At 30.9% G+C, this 16537-nt stretch overlaps 1 protein-coding gene across 3 annotated transcripts in view; it reads right to left on the bottom strand.

Annotated features, from left to right (window-relative positions):
* LOC142331222 (low-density lipoprotein receptor-related protein 5-like) overlaps nucleotides 1-7688 on the bottom strand; it is a 34437-nt gene extending 26749 nt beyond the window's left edge. Inside the window, exon 1 of one of the 3 annotated variants that reach the window (XR_012757923.1) lies at nucleotides 7434-7667. Coding sequence is in view for 1 of the 3 variants with exons in the window: in XM_075376971.1 (XP_075233086.1) it covers nucleotides 7434-7488 (55 nt within the window). In the remaining 2 variants the exon portion in view is untranslated. Of the gene's footprint in view, nucleotides 1-7433 lie in introns of all 3 variants that reach the window. The other 2 variants (XM_075376971.1, XM_075376970.1) reach the window with 2 other exon arrangements.
* Nucleotides 7689-16537: the final 8849 nt, after the last annotated feature.

The following is a 16537-nucleotide window of genomic DNA, read 5'->3' as shown; positions in this document are numbered from 1 at the left end:
CGGAGCGTAGAATGTTAGAAGTTTGAAAAAGGTTGGTAGGCTAGAAAATTTAAAAAGGGAAATGGATAGGATAAATGTGGATGTAGTAGGAATTAGTGAGATTCAGTGGGAAGAGAAAGGCGACTTTTGGCCAGGTGATTTCAGAATAATTAACTCAGCTTCAAATAATGGGAAGGCAGGAGTAGGTTTCATAATGAACAAGAAGATAGGGAAGAGAGTAGAGTATTTCAAAACGCATTGCGATAGAATCATTGTAATAAGGATAAAATCAAAACCTAAGCCAACAACGATTGTTAACGTCTATATGCCTACAAGCGCCCATGATGATGATGAGGTAGTGAGTATACAAAGAGATTGATGAAGCAATTAAACACGTAAAAGGAGATGAAAATTTAATAATAGTTGGAGACTGGAATGCAAGCATTGGAAAAGGCAAAAAAGGAAATATAGTGGGTGAATACGGGCTAGGCAAAAGTAATGAAAGAGGGGACAGACTTATAGAGTTTTGCACGAAGTATAATTTAGTAATTGCCAACACCCAATTTAAAAATCATAATAGAAGAATATACACATGGAAAAAGCCAGGCGATACTGCAAGGTATCAGATAGATTATATCATGGTTAAGCAAATATTTAGAAATCAACTTATTGACTGCAAGACTTACCCTGGAGCAGACATTGATAGCGACCATAATTTGGTGATAATGAAATGTAGATTGGGGTTTAAAAGCCTGAAGAAAAGGTGTCAGATGAATCGGTGGAATTTAGAGAAGCTTGAGGAAGAGGAGGTAAACAAGATATTTGAGGAGGACTTCGCAAGAGGTCTGAGTAAAAAAGATAAGGTAGAAAATGAAGAAGAAGAATCAGAGAATGTTAAAAAGGAAATTCTTAAATCAGCAGAAGCGAACTTAGGTGGAACAAAGAGAACTGGTAGAAAACCTTGGATTTCAGACGATATATTGCAGCTGATGGATGAACGTACGAAATATAAGAATGCTAGTGATGAAGAAAGTAAAAGGAACTATCGACAATTAAGAAATGCTATAAACAGCAAGTGCAAACTAGCGAAAGAAGAATGGATTAAAGAAAAGCGTTCAGAAATGGAAAGAGAAATGAACATTGGTAAAATAGACGGAGCATACAGGAAAGTTAATGAAAATTTTGGGATACATAAATTAAAATCTAATAATGTGTTAAACAAAGATGGTAAACCAATATATAATACGAAAGATAAAGTCGATAGATGGGTGGAATATATTGAAGAGTTATACGGATGAAATGAATTAGAAAATGGTGTTATAGAGGAAGAAGAGGAAGTTGAGGAGGATGAAATGGGAGAAACATTACTGAGATCTGAATTTAAGAGAGCATTAAAAGATTTAAATGGCAGAAACGCTCCTGGAATAGACGGAATACCTGTAGAACTACTTCACAGTGCAGGTGAGGAAGCGATTGATAGATTATACAAACTGGTGTGTAATATTTATGAAAAAGGTGAAGTTCCGTCAGACTTCAAAAAAAGTGTTATAGTCATGATACCAAAGAAAGCAGGGGCGCAGATAAATGTGAAGAATACAGAACAATTAGTTTAGTTAGTCTAGTTTAGTTAGTCATGCATCAAAAATCTTAACTAGAATTCTATACAGAAGAATTGAGAGGAGAGTGGAAGAAGTGTTAGGAGAAGACCAATTTGGTTTCAGGAAAAGTATAGGGAAAAGGGAAGCAATTTTAGGCCTCAGATTAATAGTAGAAGGAAGATTAAAGAAAAACAAACCAACATACTTGGCGTTTATAGACCTAGAAAAGGCATCCGATAACGTAGACTGGAATAAAATGTTCAGCATTTTAAAAATATTGCTAACATGTACAGGAACCAAACAGCAACAGTAATAATTGAAGACCATAAGAAAGAAGCTGTAATAAGAAAGGGAGTCTGACAAGGATGTTCCCTATCCCCATTACTTTTTAATCTTTACATGGAACTAGCAGTTAATGACGTTAAAGAACAATTTAGATTCGGAGTAACAGTACAAGGTGAAAAGATAAAGATGCTACGATTTGCTGATGATATAGTAATTCTAGCCGAGAGTAAAAAGGATTTAGAAGAAACAATGAATGGCATAGATGAAGTCCTATGCAAGAACTATCGCATGAAAATAAACAAGAACAAAGCAAAAGTAATGAAATGTATTAGAAATTACAAAGATGGACCACTGAATGTGAAAATAGGAGGAGAAAAGATTATGAAGGTAGAAGAATTTTGTTATTTGGGAAGTAGAATTACTAAAGATGGACGAAGCAGGAACGATATAAAATGCCGAATAGCACAAGCGAAACGAGCCTTCAGTCAGAAATATAATTTGTTTACATCAAAAATTTATTTAAATGTCAGGAAAAAAATGTTGGAAGTATATGTTTGGAGTGTTGCTTTATATGGAAGTGAAGCTTGGACAATCGAAGTATCTGAGAAGAAAAAATTAGAAGCTTTTGAAATGCGGTGCTATAGGATAATTTTAAAAATCAGATGGGTGGATAAAGTGACAAATGAAGAGGTATTGCGGCAAATAGATGAAGAAAGAAGCATTTGGAAAAAATATAGTTAAAAGAAGAGAAAGAGTTATAGGCCACATACTAAGGCATCCTGGAATAGTCGCTATAACAGTGGAAGGACAGGTAGAAGGAAAAAATTGTTTAGGCAGGCCATGTTTGGAATATGTAAAACAAATTAAATAAAATAAAATAAGTAAAACAAATTGTTAGGGATGTAGGATGTAAGGGGTATACTGAGATTCCACTAGATAGGGAATCTTGGAGAGCTGCATCAAACCAGTCAAATGACTGAAGACAAAAAAAATCTTGGGACTGAAAAAATAGATCAACTGAGAATTGCACTTCGGTGTATGCGGTGTGCATTAGACTACTCTCTAGTGAAAGAAACTATAAAAGGAAATGTAAAAAGAGGCCTTTTTAATGAAGTGTTAGTAGACCTGAGTATGATGAAGGTCTTCATTTGAATTGTAAATTTAATAATGATATCATGCTTCACTCAAATCAGTAACAGATTTTTCAAATTACTGTAAATTTGCATTACCGTAAATTTAAGGTATCTTTTTCTCAAACTATTCCAGATAAACTGGATGAAATTTGTCACATAGCTCTTCCTGATCTATATGTTAAGACTTTCATAAAAAATCAGTAATAAATGTACCTTTTAAAAAACTTTCATGTTGAATATATCAAACTCAAAGACCAATTAGCACTACCTTGTAGAAAAAAGGCTGCTGAATCAACATTTTGTTTATTCGAAAGTTCTACCTAGTAAATGGAACTGAAAAATCACTAAATTGTTATGCTAAATAAGTGACCTGTTAACTTGTTAAATATTTCATATTTAAAAAATATCAATAAGTAATATTAAATAATCATAAAGCATATGATGTTTTAGCAAAATTCTTCATCAGGCCTAGTTTTATGAGTAGAGATGGTAAAAACATTTTTTGGCCAGTGTAACATTTTGTAAAGCCACTTTGGTGACCCGAGAATAAATCCCTTTTTTGACATAGTATTTGTTGAAACGTGCAAATTCCTGGGTTCACAACTCACAAATTAGGTCGCCTCAGTTCTGCTTGAGTAATGTTGAGGGTCAGTATTTGATTCTTCTGTAATGTAATTTCATTTTGTCATTTAGAACGTCATTTATTTATTTCACATCTGGTTCAATATGAAATGACATTCGTCTTAGGTATCAAATACAGGTCCAACAACTTATTTCTTAATTGTTCCGTGAATGATGAAAAAAATTTAAGTGGTTGTAATTTAAAAACGTTACACGATGGGTTCTATCATCAGGTTAGCGGATTTGAGGGTCATCTGTACCCTCACCTATACTTATGGATAAAGTATTATTTACTATTTTATACTATCTTGACCCAAATTGGGAATTTTTTCAAAATACTATCAAGTATTGTTTATGCTAGGTCATGTTGTTCAAAAGAAAAGGGTTAATATTTTATATTACATTAGGGTTAATGTTTACAGAGATAACAATAAACATGGCCGCCATTTTGTAATTTGCGAAGGTATTTAGAATCCTAATTTTTAAAAAGTTTTAACAAGACGTTTTCAAAATATTAATGTGATTTAACTAAATTGCAGACAGTGCTAGTCCGACACTCTCCTATTTATGGTGGATATGTAAATGGTATTTCTTAGAGTCATCGACAGTGAGAATGAAGGCGAAATTGCAACGTTTCTGCCACTTTTCCTAAGTATATATTTTGTTTAATTTTGCAAGTAGAATCTGAAAAATTATAGCCACCCCCAAAACACCAAGTATTTAGTGCAAATACATGATTCATTAAAAATTGCAGGTAGTAAAATAAGGCTTTGTTAAAACTCATCCAGACCTTTAGTATGTTAATTTCTATATTTATTATTTTATGCTTTCGCCCCATAAGCATGAAGCTTATATGTGGGATATGAAAATGGTATGTAACAGCGAATAAAAATTGACATGCCTAACCGGAATTCAAACCTTGGACCTACAACGGCTGAAATAATACCAATCATAAAGAATAAACTGATAGTCAAAAAGAATATCTGAGAGATAATATCAAGAACCAAATGAAAAACCAACAATCAAGTATAGAATCAATAAGGTCAGACCTTTCACAGAAACTAATATGGCCCGTATACGAAAAGAAGTCCTCAATATAGAAAAATTACACTACAACATAGTACCATGACCAGAAATCGTATGACAGACTCCTACCTACATTAAGACAAGGGGAGGAGGTATGGTGACTGGAATTGTAACAAGATGGGCGTCTTCCCCTACAGGGGTTGGGATGTAAATCTGTTTTATGATTTCTAGTTATTATCTCACTGCCAGAGTCAATTTTCTAATCATTCAGGAAACAATTTCACCAACTGTCTCCAAATAATGCAGTGCTGCAGGTAACCTTATTCCTATTGTCCTCTTATCCAGAAAAAAAATTAATTAAACGCTACAAATGAAGAAAAGAAATGATCAACCCACAAAGGTATTTCCTTACAAGGTCTGGATATTTTATCGTCTTAGCCAGGACTGTTTGTCATCTTCCCTTACAGGAATCCTAACAGTAAAAATGTTTTAACTTATTCCCACTATTCCTTCATTGCAGAACTTAAACAGAATCAAAATGGATTAAGTTAAATTTACTCTTTTTTACACATATGTTTTTCAAGATCAATTACATTTCTTCAGTCGATCAAAACCACTTTAGTAAAGTTTACAAAAAGTTAACATATAATATTCACTATTTCTACAAGGGGTATCTGATGTAGAGTTGTTGACACTGCTAACAGAACTTTCGAGGGGATAGAGTACTGTGACTGGACACCATAGGTAGCAAGAAGTTTGAAACCATCCATCTATAATCCCTCAAAAATGAGCTTTCTAAACGTTGATAAATAATATTATTTACCACCAACCATACAGTCGATCAAACAAATAGTTTTTATTTATTTCCTTAAGCTTACAGAATGTCTTCCTACTACAGCTACAAATGAGAAAATTTGAATATGAAAAATTCCAATTCTGACCAAGATAAAATTTCAAGAATTTTTTTCCTATTCCAAAATTGATTTTTAACACTAGCCCTCTGATTTTGAAAAAAAGCAAAAGTTTACTTTTGATACCTTCCTTATGTCATTCCACTTTTGAAATTTTACTTAACAAAAGAATATTTAATTCTAATTTAGTAAAGTTGAGTTTGTTTAGCTTAGGTTTTCCATCTCAACCCACTGGGTTGGTCTAATGGTGAACGAGTCTTCCCAAATCAGCTGATTTGGCAATTCCACAGTTCCAGCGATCAAGTCCTAGTAAAGGCAGTTACTTTTATAGGGATTTGAATACTAGACCGTGGATAGCAGTGTTGGTGGTCCAAAGTTAGGGTCTAATGGGTACAACATTAGGTATTTCTTCAGAGGATGAGATAAATGATTTGTAGCGTGTGTGAAAATGCCATACCTGACCGGGACGGACCTCTGTACAAAAGGTCAAAACGCTACCACTTTTGGTGGTAGGGTTTCAACTAACCACACATCTCAGGAATCGTAGAACTGAGACTGCATAAAATTACATTTCATTTACACTCATACATACATCATCTGAAGTAATACTTGAAAGGTAATTCCCAGATGCGACAAAATTTCAAGAATTATTTTCCTATTTTCCATAATTATGCGCGACAGTGTGAGCAATAACTTTCAGGTTAATTGAATATTCCCCAGGGCCCAGTTATTAAGAACCTATTCTATTTATAATTTGTTAATGACCTATTTCACATAAATTTTATGGTAAGAGAAAGCTAATATTTATTGCAGATGTTAAGAATAGTGATAGGTTGTAGATTGATCTGGAATGCGTTAAAAATCAAATATCTAATTTCTTCTTTATAATATGCTTCCAGGTTATTAGCTCCATTAACATACCAGTGTTGACTGTGCTCTTATACAACTACAATGCCAGTTTCAGTAATATCTTGGGTAAATTCTATTAAATACTAGGGGTTGATGGTTGATAGTAGTTTATAAGAAATATTTGTTTACATATATTAAAAAATATTTTTTCTATGGATGTTTGACAAATCATTTCTCTAATTCATTCAAAATTAAACTATGGGTTGGATTGCATTGCTACAGATCAACATTTTGGCTCTCTTGATTTGATTATAATTTTACAAAATGCTAGTGTACTGGTAATGTGTGGTGCAAGTAGGTAAACATTCTTTCCCTTTATTTTCAGTAAATATCTGTATTTTGCATTGGATTTCTTTGTTTATAAGATCTTCTAACCTTTTTCAATGAAGTGGTAAAAACAGGGTGGTGATAGCTAAAGGGGAACGCTATTATATAACTAGGCAGACATGTGCTGTAAATGTTACTCTTCCAAGGCCTTATTGTGCACCGTTTCAAAAATCTTTAACACCTAAGTTCTTTAACTCCCTGCTAAGTAGTGTAAGAAGTACCTGTAACTTTAATTTAAATTTAACTTAAAAAGAATGGATTTCCTACTTTAGAGATGGAAGCACTGTATTCAATGGTGATTTAGTTTAAATGATAGAGTAGTCAATATTAAATATTATGATAATATACATGATTGGTGTAAATATTGTGTTCTGTAGGTATCTGTGTGGGGGGAGTACTGGAAGAGATAACTGAAGAAATCTGGGTGTGCAAGAAGATAGTTTTTATTCTTTTTTTCTCTAAATACAATGTGATAACCCTACCTACGATCAAGCTTTTGGTTTGTAGGTAAAATATTCTTATATACAACTACAGTAATATCAAAAACAGTGGGTTAAACTTATCGACATATTAATATGATTAAATGTGTGTATGTTAAATTAGAAAAACATTGTTTGAAATTTGGCATAACCTACAAATGTTACCTGAACTTAAAAATAAACCAGCACTTCCTTCTATATTAGCACGTGCTTTTTTCATATCTTCCTGGACGAGTTGCAGTTTTTAAACTAAATATTTGGTGTTTGAGGACTTTTTGTAGTTAACAAAATAAGCAAAATAACAAGCGAACGATAAACTCAAACTATCACTAAACATTCACATCCAGTGCTCACTTGAAGCTGCAATAATAATTCTAGCTGCAAATTCAAAAAATGAAATATTAATTCTTTTTAACGTAAAATAGCTCTCTGGAAGTCAGTATTAGAAATTATAAAAATATTGTATATTATTCAGAGATAATACTAAAATACGCGCAAGATAATCTTTCGGAGGAATAAAAATCAGTAACTGTGATACCAAAGCTGTAATTTAGGTATATCTGAAAAATTATACTTAAATTTGGAAAAAAAAATTAAATTAAAATTAAAATAAGTTACTAAATTTGCCACCACTAAACATACCATTAAACTACTATCAATTACGAAGCATAAGATAAATTTGGAAAGATACATTGGCAATACCTAACGGTGGTTAAAATTAAATTATTCAAAAATAAACTTCCTCTGAATTATTTGCAGTACCAAAAATATTAAATAAAACGATTGTTCAAAAAAAACAACTAACAATTCTTCAATATAGGTTAATTAAAGAGCGTGTGAATGATAATTTTGTATATAGTATAATTTTTTGAAACGTGTGTATATATATAACCTATGACTCCTGGTAAAATGATTCCAACTTGGGGTCATACATCTAAATTGGTTCAATTTTTCAGCTGCTACTGTGGAACAAACATACATGGATCCTATATAAATTACACTCCTATTAACCCTATTACACACTATTAACCCACTGTGTTGGTCTAGTGGTTAACGCGTCTTCCCAAATCAGCTGATTTGGAAGTCGAGAGTTACAGCATTCAAGTCCTAGTAAAGCCAGTTATTTTTACATGGATTTGAATACTAGATCGTGGATACCGGTGTTCTTTGGTGGTTGGGTTTCAATTAACCACACATCTCACGAATGGTCGAACTGAGATTGTACAAGACTACACTTCATTTACACTCATACATATCATCCTCTGAAGAATTATCTAAACGGTAGTTACCGGAGGCTAAACAGAAAAAAAAAAGAAGAGGATGATATATATTAGTGTAGTCTTGTATGGTCTCAGTTCAACCATTTCAAAGCTGTGTGGTTAATTGAAACCCAACCACCAAAGAACACTGGTATCCATGATCAAGTATTCAAGCCGTATAAAAGTAACTGCATTTACTAGTTTCAGTGTTGGAACTCTTAACTTCCAAACTAGCTAATTTTGGAAGACACATTTACCACTAGACTAACCCGGTGAATTAAGCTCCAATAAGTCTATAGCCTCCTTCCTGCACCCTTAATAAAAATCAGAGTATTGCTGTGTTATAGCTTTGTTTTTCCAAAACACTATCTGCCTTCTAAAAAAAAAGTCAACCAAAAGGGAAGGGCTTATGTTTCCATAAAACTGAAGGAGTTTGGGGATAGCGGTGATAGGAGAGGAGAAACAGAGGAAAAGTAATCACCTTTCTGAATGGACGAGGGCTTAGAAAAATTTCTTCAATTTTTCTATTATAAGAGGCGAGTGATTTTTCTAAGTGTTTGTTTACCGTCCAGACTACTTGTCTGTGTCTGCACAGCAAAGTAATGTCAACTATCGTCCTTATTGCCTATGGCAATAAGATCAAACACAAAAAATTTGTCCGTAAACTAAAACACAATAATCATATAGAGATAACCAATAAAATTACCACCTTCAGTTCTCATCCTACAAAAAGAAAAAAAAAGCACCAACACAGCGGAGCAATAAGTTACATCCTTTATCGCCACGAGAGTTCTTACTCCACTAAAATATGTAAGATTATGTCACATAACTGAAAAGTAATATTCATGAAGTTTAAACAAATTTTAATACATCTGATTGTGAAAATTTATGAATTATCATTCTCATTTTTGTAATTATCTCATTTTGTAAATCTGGCAGTAATTTAATTATATCTTCACTTGAATTTAAAGTGCCATGTATTTCATAAAAAATGCAATTACTTTTATAACGGTTTCGTTTACTACTTTATGAAATTCTTGTTCTTTTATTTATAGTCGTCCATAATACTGCACATATACCATTACTTTCCTTTTGTTTTACTGAAAAACATGCCTGACACATGTAGTATAAGTAGATGGTAAAGTTTATGTAGGCATACATAAATGTGTTGTTTACTTTTATTTTACTCAAGAATAAGACTTAAGTTAAAAAGTGCTGATACTACTAATAATATTCCCTTCTGACATTAATCTGTTGGCATCCTTTTAATAATACCACTGATTCCAACTGGTGTATCTTTGCCATGTCCAGCCAGCTTCATACTGGTTTCAGATTGGAGTATTCCAAAGTAGGAATATAATTAGATGATTGTGGGAGGGACAATCCAGAAATTAAATGAAATGACAATTCCAAAAATAAATGTGTTAATATTGTTATGCAGTTTTATTTATTACCTAAAATCACACAGGTAAAACTATAAAAAAAAAAAAAAAAAATGCATTAAAATGTATTTGAAGTTGACAAATAGGACATGTGAATGAGTTGTTTGGTGTGTTTTTAAACCAATTTTTTTCTTCTAAATTTATTTGTATTATTTTCATTCCGTTTTAATTATGAATTGTCATTATTTAACAGATACTGAAGTTTAACCCTGATATTGGCCTATTTTCTGTCGTCATCAGAAATGATCTATTTTTTTATCAGATTATATGAAGATATTCTTCCTTCTTGGCTAACTGAGACAGTCATTAATAGAATATTATCTAAAAAAAGTAAACAATAGATTTTAATTTGTATGAGATCGAGATAAAGTAACTCGCTATGATTAATTCTTATTGCTCATTAATTTTTTCAATAGTTATTTGTGATCAATGTTAATGTTTACAGGGTAATTTTTTCTTACTGACAGGTAAAGGTGTGTTGACTGAAAGATATATCCTTTTTGGTGTCGCTTGGGATTTTTAATGTTTTAAAAATCACTTGTTGAGTAGCTGTCTTAACTTTATTTTAATACAATTTTAGAGAAATTTGACGGCCAAAAAGTGACAGTTATTTCTCCTACAACCCTCTGTACTGAGTTGTAATAATGCAATTTCAAATATTTTTTTTTTTGTAACTCCAGAAAACTCTTAACAGTAGTGAGTTCTTTTTAAATAAATTAAGTTGCATCTTATTGTCATTAGCCACTAATAAATGCTAACAACATGCAGGAAAAGTGTACTCTGTGTTTTAATTTTTTAGTAAAAATTTGATTATTAATTCCTTTCCAGTTTTCATTTTATTTCACTCAAAATTTCAATTTTTCCATAAATTATTAATTAAAAAATTTTCTATATCTAAAACAAATGTAAACACTATAAGTCCACAAATATTGGTTTCTGGTAATTTTAGTTTACAAAATATAACAAACTACTTTTTCACTAAATGTAAGATAAACAGAACATTTCTTTTTAAAATAAAAATTTATCAAAACATAAAAATAGAAGTCAAAGTTATTTTTTAACAATTGTGGTATCACATTTTATCCTATTATGAAAGTGGCACGCGTTTTAAAACGTTTAATATGTCAACACTATTTTACTGTAATGATGTAAAATTTAAAAAAATATTATTTCTGTTGATAGTCAATACATCACTTCTGAACAGTGATTAAGAGGAACTATGAACACACAGCCTGATGTCATTTTTGAGAGAAACAATTTGGCCAAAAGGTAACAGCTTAATACTATATTGGAACATTTTATGACAGCATGATTATATCAGAGGCTGGGAAGCGGTTAAATGTGGCTTAGGGCATTGACTTTTAACTTGCTTTACACCTTTCAATTTCCAGAATGCTAATCCCTGAGACATCCACTCATTACAGAACTATCAGGTTGTAAGCTGATGCAGTTTATTGTCTTAAGAATCTGTTAGTGAGGTTAGATGTATGTTAAGCATAAGTAACTGTATCAGCAATTATGGTTAAAAGAAAGAATATCAATTTCCAGTGCAATCTACTTCATTTCATCTTATCTTTTAATTTAACTGTTATTTAATTTGTCATTTTTACATTATTGTTTTTTAGTAATCTTTTTTCCCTAGAGAAGCCATTTTCCTTATTTCTGATTGTGTTTATACCAAATCTTATTCTCCTCTTTTTAGTTCTTTGCTCTTTACCATGTCAGATTATGTAAGTCTCAATTAATTTTGTCATCTGTAAATAATGGACAGTATTATTTTTAAATGTTATGAATGAGATAATTACTAAATTGAGTTTTTTTTAAATTTCTGCATTTAATTTCTTTTTAAGTCGTATTTATATGTAATAATTGAATAAAATCATTGTAATTTAAACAATGTTATTTAATTAATTTTCTGAATGTGTCAATTAATAATAGATTTTATTGACTGTTATAAAAAAAATAATAAACATTAAATAATTGAATAATTTTGAAAATAAATATATTTATACCAAATGGTTATATTAGTGAACAATAAAGGGTTTTATTAAATGCATCTAAAATTAATTGTCATTTCTATAAATTATTATATTTTGTTTTCAGGTACTGAACTACTAGTTTTCACAATTAATAAGCTTGAGTGATTGCTTTTTCTGATGCTTATTTTGGTTGTAATGATTATGAACATTATATTAATGCTATATTTCTAAACATGCAGGCATCCCCTGATTTATGTGTTTTTAATTACTTGATAATTTTCCTATGAGAGACCTAATTTTTAATATTCGACGTCAGTTTGGTTCATAGGAAACAAGAATTTTAGGATGTTATTTAGAATGTGATGTGCTAATCATTTAGTTTATTTATTATAACTGAATAAAGTTAATAATACAAAATACTAAATTATATTGAGTTAAATATTGCTGAATAATAAAATTATTACTTTTATTAGAATTGAAATTATAAAAAAACTTTCGGGTTTTAAAATAAATGGTCTGGTTTTTAATGCTCTACTGTTTGTTGTAGTTCACAAAGTTTAATTTTATATCATTTTAAAATAGTCTATTATTTTTCATACTTGGATCATGTGCAGGATTATTTGGAACAACAGTTACAAACTTTTTAATGAGTCTCAAAACTTCTGATAATTCTTTCACTGTTAATCGTGGCGTAGAAGGTAGTTTTACAGTCATGCAGTATTTATAAACTTGCCCATCGGGCTGGTCTAGTGGTGAATGCATCTTCCCAAATCAGCTGATTTGGAAATCGAGAGTTCCAGTGTTCAAGTCCATCTAAAGGTTTTGAATTTTACACGGATTTGAATACTAGATCGTGGATACTGGTGTTCTTTGGTGGTTGGGTTTCAATTAACCACACATCTCAGAAATGGTCGACCTGAGACTGTACAAAACTACACTTCATTTACACTCGTACATATTATCCTCATCCATCCTCTGAAGTAATATTTGAACAATAATTCCCAGAGGCTAAACAGGAAAAAGAAAGGTATTTATAAAATTTTATCAAGTGGATCATTACTATTTAAACCAACATCTTGTGATTCTTTGACTGATTCTGCTAATATTGACATGCTTCATTTTTATAAGTTATTTCCACCATCTGAATTTATCTCTTGGAGGTGGAAAGGTAGTCAGTCATATTACAGGTCTCTATTTATGTTTTTAATTCTTTATTCAGATTCCTCAAATGTTATTGATTCTGCTATATTCTGACCACATTATTAGTTCTGCTATATTCCTGACCACATACTCTCTTGTAATTTGTTTTCTGGTTTCTCCTATGTTGAAGTCTGAAGGGTTTCTTACTTAAAATATTTTGAAAACCACAGAATCCAATAAAAATGATATCACCATTGAATAAGTTGTTGCGATGCTTAGGTTTCTTTCCCATGACAACTATAACATTATTTAAAAATTTTTTAGATTTATTAAATTTACAATATCTGTGTTGAGAATCATACTTTACTTATTATGAAAAGTTTTGATCATCAGCATGGTTTATATTGGATGTAGAAACTGGTGCTAGTTTAATATATTTTATAAATTAAAAAAATATGTAGTACAGATATGTTTTTGAGTACCACCTTCTTTAAAGATGTTCAATATTTTCTAATAAATTTTATAAAATTTTGAAAGTAGCATTTTTCTGCAAAAATTAAAAATTGAGTTGGTTTTTTATTGTTGTACTAGTTAAATTTTACAAGCCCCCAATTCATTTGCTACATCATTTTTTGTATATATTGTTTCTATCTTCTCTAATTTTGTTTTAATAGTGATTATTTTCTTTTTTTTTACCACAGATTTGTAATCAGTCATCTTATACCTCTATTATAAAATGTACAAAAATAATCATTAACACTATCAAATTACAAAAATAACAATAAAATTGGGTCTCCACCTTTTTAGTTTCAACCATTTGGATTTACATAATTAAATTATACTGTCTTTATTTTAAGCACATTTAATTGGCATACAGTAAGAAAATATGTACTGCAGAGTAGTTCTATAAGCAAAAAATTCTAATTTCCTTATTTATTAAAGCAGTATGTTTAATTATTTAAGTCTTTATCAGAGTTTTTGTCTATATAATTAATCTGTTTTCTCAGTTAATTTGAGTAATAAAGAGTTATCACTATATACAGTTAAACTGATTACATAAATTCCTTTATTATATCATTTTATATATGTATGCATTTAATATTAACTTGGAACCTATATCTTCCTTTGTAAATCCTGTCCAATTATATGTTAACTTTAAGTATTGTTTTACCATATATGCGACGTAATTCACCTGTATGTTGTTTATTGTAAAATGTATTATTTTATGTTTTTTAACTGTACATGAATAATGTTAGCATTCATAGAAGAGCTGTTGGCAATACCATTTGAAACCATAAACTAAGTTTGATTTTCTAGCTGTATTCTCTTCAGATAGTATAATCTGGCAAGGAGTATTGTATAGAAAAAACAAAGTGATTGGAATTGGATAAAAACTCAAAATAACTCCATTATATATTCTTTTACTAAACATAGTGGCGTTTATGAAGATATATTGAATAAGTTTGAGTCAGATCCACCTTCAGAATTAAAAATTTTTTCAGAATATATGGAACCTTTGTTTAATAAAATTTGTGACGAAGCTAAATATGCTACGAAGCAACTGAACAATCACATTAAGAAACAGAAAGATGATAATAAATGGTTTCAAACTATGATATATGTTATTTTGATGTTGTAAGTGTAAAAATCGCATATCCAATTGTTTCGTAGTAAAAATAGATGCATTGACACACCCATATTTCGCGAAACAATGAGCAGAGAGAGATTCAATCTATTTTCAAGTTTTTTGCATTTCACTAGCAACAACAATGAAAATTATAAACTAAAAAAAAATTAAGCCTACCATACAAAATTTTCCAAATTACATCTCCCTTCTCAGAAAATAGGTTTGGATGAAAGTCTAATGAAATTCAGAGGTCGCCTTTCATTTTTGCAATGTAGTAGATCTAAACGACAAGATTTGGAATAAAATTTTACAAAATTTGTGAATCTAGTTTAAGCTATTGTTTATGTTTCAAAATTTATTTAGGTGATGATATGCTAGTACTACCTCAGTACCTCTTCCTGCCAGTACTAACGTTGTGAATGACATGTGTGAACCATTGTTGGACCAAGGTCACACACTGTTTTAAGATAATTGGAATTTTTTCCATATTTATATAGAAGGCTAACAGAGAGAAAAACAAATATAATTGAAACTGTGGGACATTTTCAGAGAAAAATATTTATTGGTTGATTTTTTATGTATTACTGTGTTCTCCAACATACTGCCAGGGAATTTAAATATGACATCATTGAGTTAAGATGTATCTTATACAAATAAGACATCAATTTATGTTCTAAAAAAACTTCCAGGATCATCTCTTGTGAAGTTCTTGCTTAGACTATGCCACTTATTCATTATTAAGCAGTTTATTAACATTAATGTAGCTGTGAAGTCCATAATAAAAGTAGGGCTATCTAGAACTTTTTAATTAAATAAAAAAATCAGTAGGAATTATATTAATGGATAATCCATAATAATTGACATCTCTGTTATAAAAATAATGAACTTTATCATTAATTATTATAATTTGAAATTTAAAACTGGAAATTTTAATTTAGTACATGAGAACCAATTATGGAAACCAGTAATGTCAAGGTAGACTGATTGATGAATGTAATACAGTAGTTAATTACAATATAGACTTCTCTTTATACTGGGTGATCAAGTTAGAGGTATCCAAAAATAACAGCTTATATTAAGAGATCAGTTAATATAATTTTTGCGGCTTGGCAGACTAGACGATAATCTAATTCTTTCAAGTTGTTAAGAAGCATCTGTGGCATTATTACAGCTTCAACAATTCTCTATAAAAGATTTGAAGAATTCTCTTTAAATCGTTCAAATCTCAAACTTTTCTTTGGCACACACAACTTTTAATAAATCTCTAAGCAACAAAATCCAAAGAAGTGTTACCGGAGATCTAGGTGGCCATGCAGTTTGACCTCCTCATCTGATCCAACATACAGAGAAAGTGTTGTTGAAGAACATAGTAAAATCTTGATGAAACTGGTGGAACACCATCTTGTTGGAAACTGAAGTCTGCAGGAATCTGAGGGACAGTAAAGTTCTCAAGCATATCGAGGTACATGTGTCCTGTCACAGAGGGCTTCATGAAAAAAAAAATGGACCAATAACACCATTTTTGTGCAGTCCTAACCAGACATTGACTTCTGTAATCTCCTTTTCATTTTCAGTTACTGTATGGTGGTTTTTATAACACAAATTTGACAACTGTGCCTGTTAACTTCCCCTCACGTATGAAAGGCCACTAAATAACCACTTATAAAGATAATTAGGATTGTCTTCGACAGTGGATTACCTCTGCAGCAAACTGATAGCGTCACAACTGGAACTGCTGATGATAATGTTGTGAACAATGGAATGAGGAATTTTCAGTTTGTAAGTAACCTGCCTAATTGACTTTCTAGGACTGGCAGTGAAT

The sequence above is a fragment of the Lycorma delicatula genome, chromosome 10 (genome assembly GCF_047948215.1).
Source record: "Lycorma delicatula isolate Av1 chromosome 10, ASM4794821v1, whole genome shotgun sequence".
NCBI classification, from domain to species: domain Eukaryota; kingdom Metazoa; phylum Arthropoda; class Insecta; order Hemiptera; family Fulgoridae; genus Lycorma; species Lycorma delicatula.
Note: the sequence above shows the minus strand (reverse complement) of the source record. Positions and strands in the feature narration are given on the sequence as shown.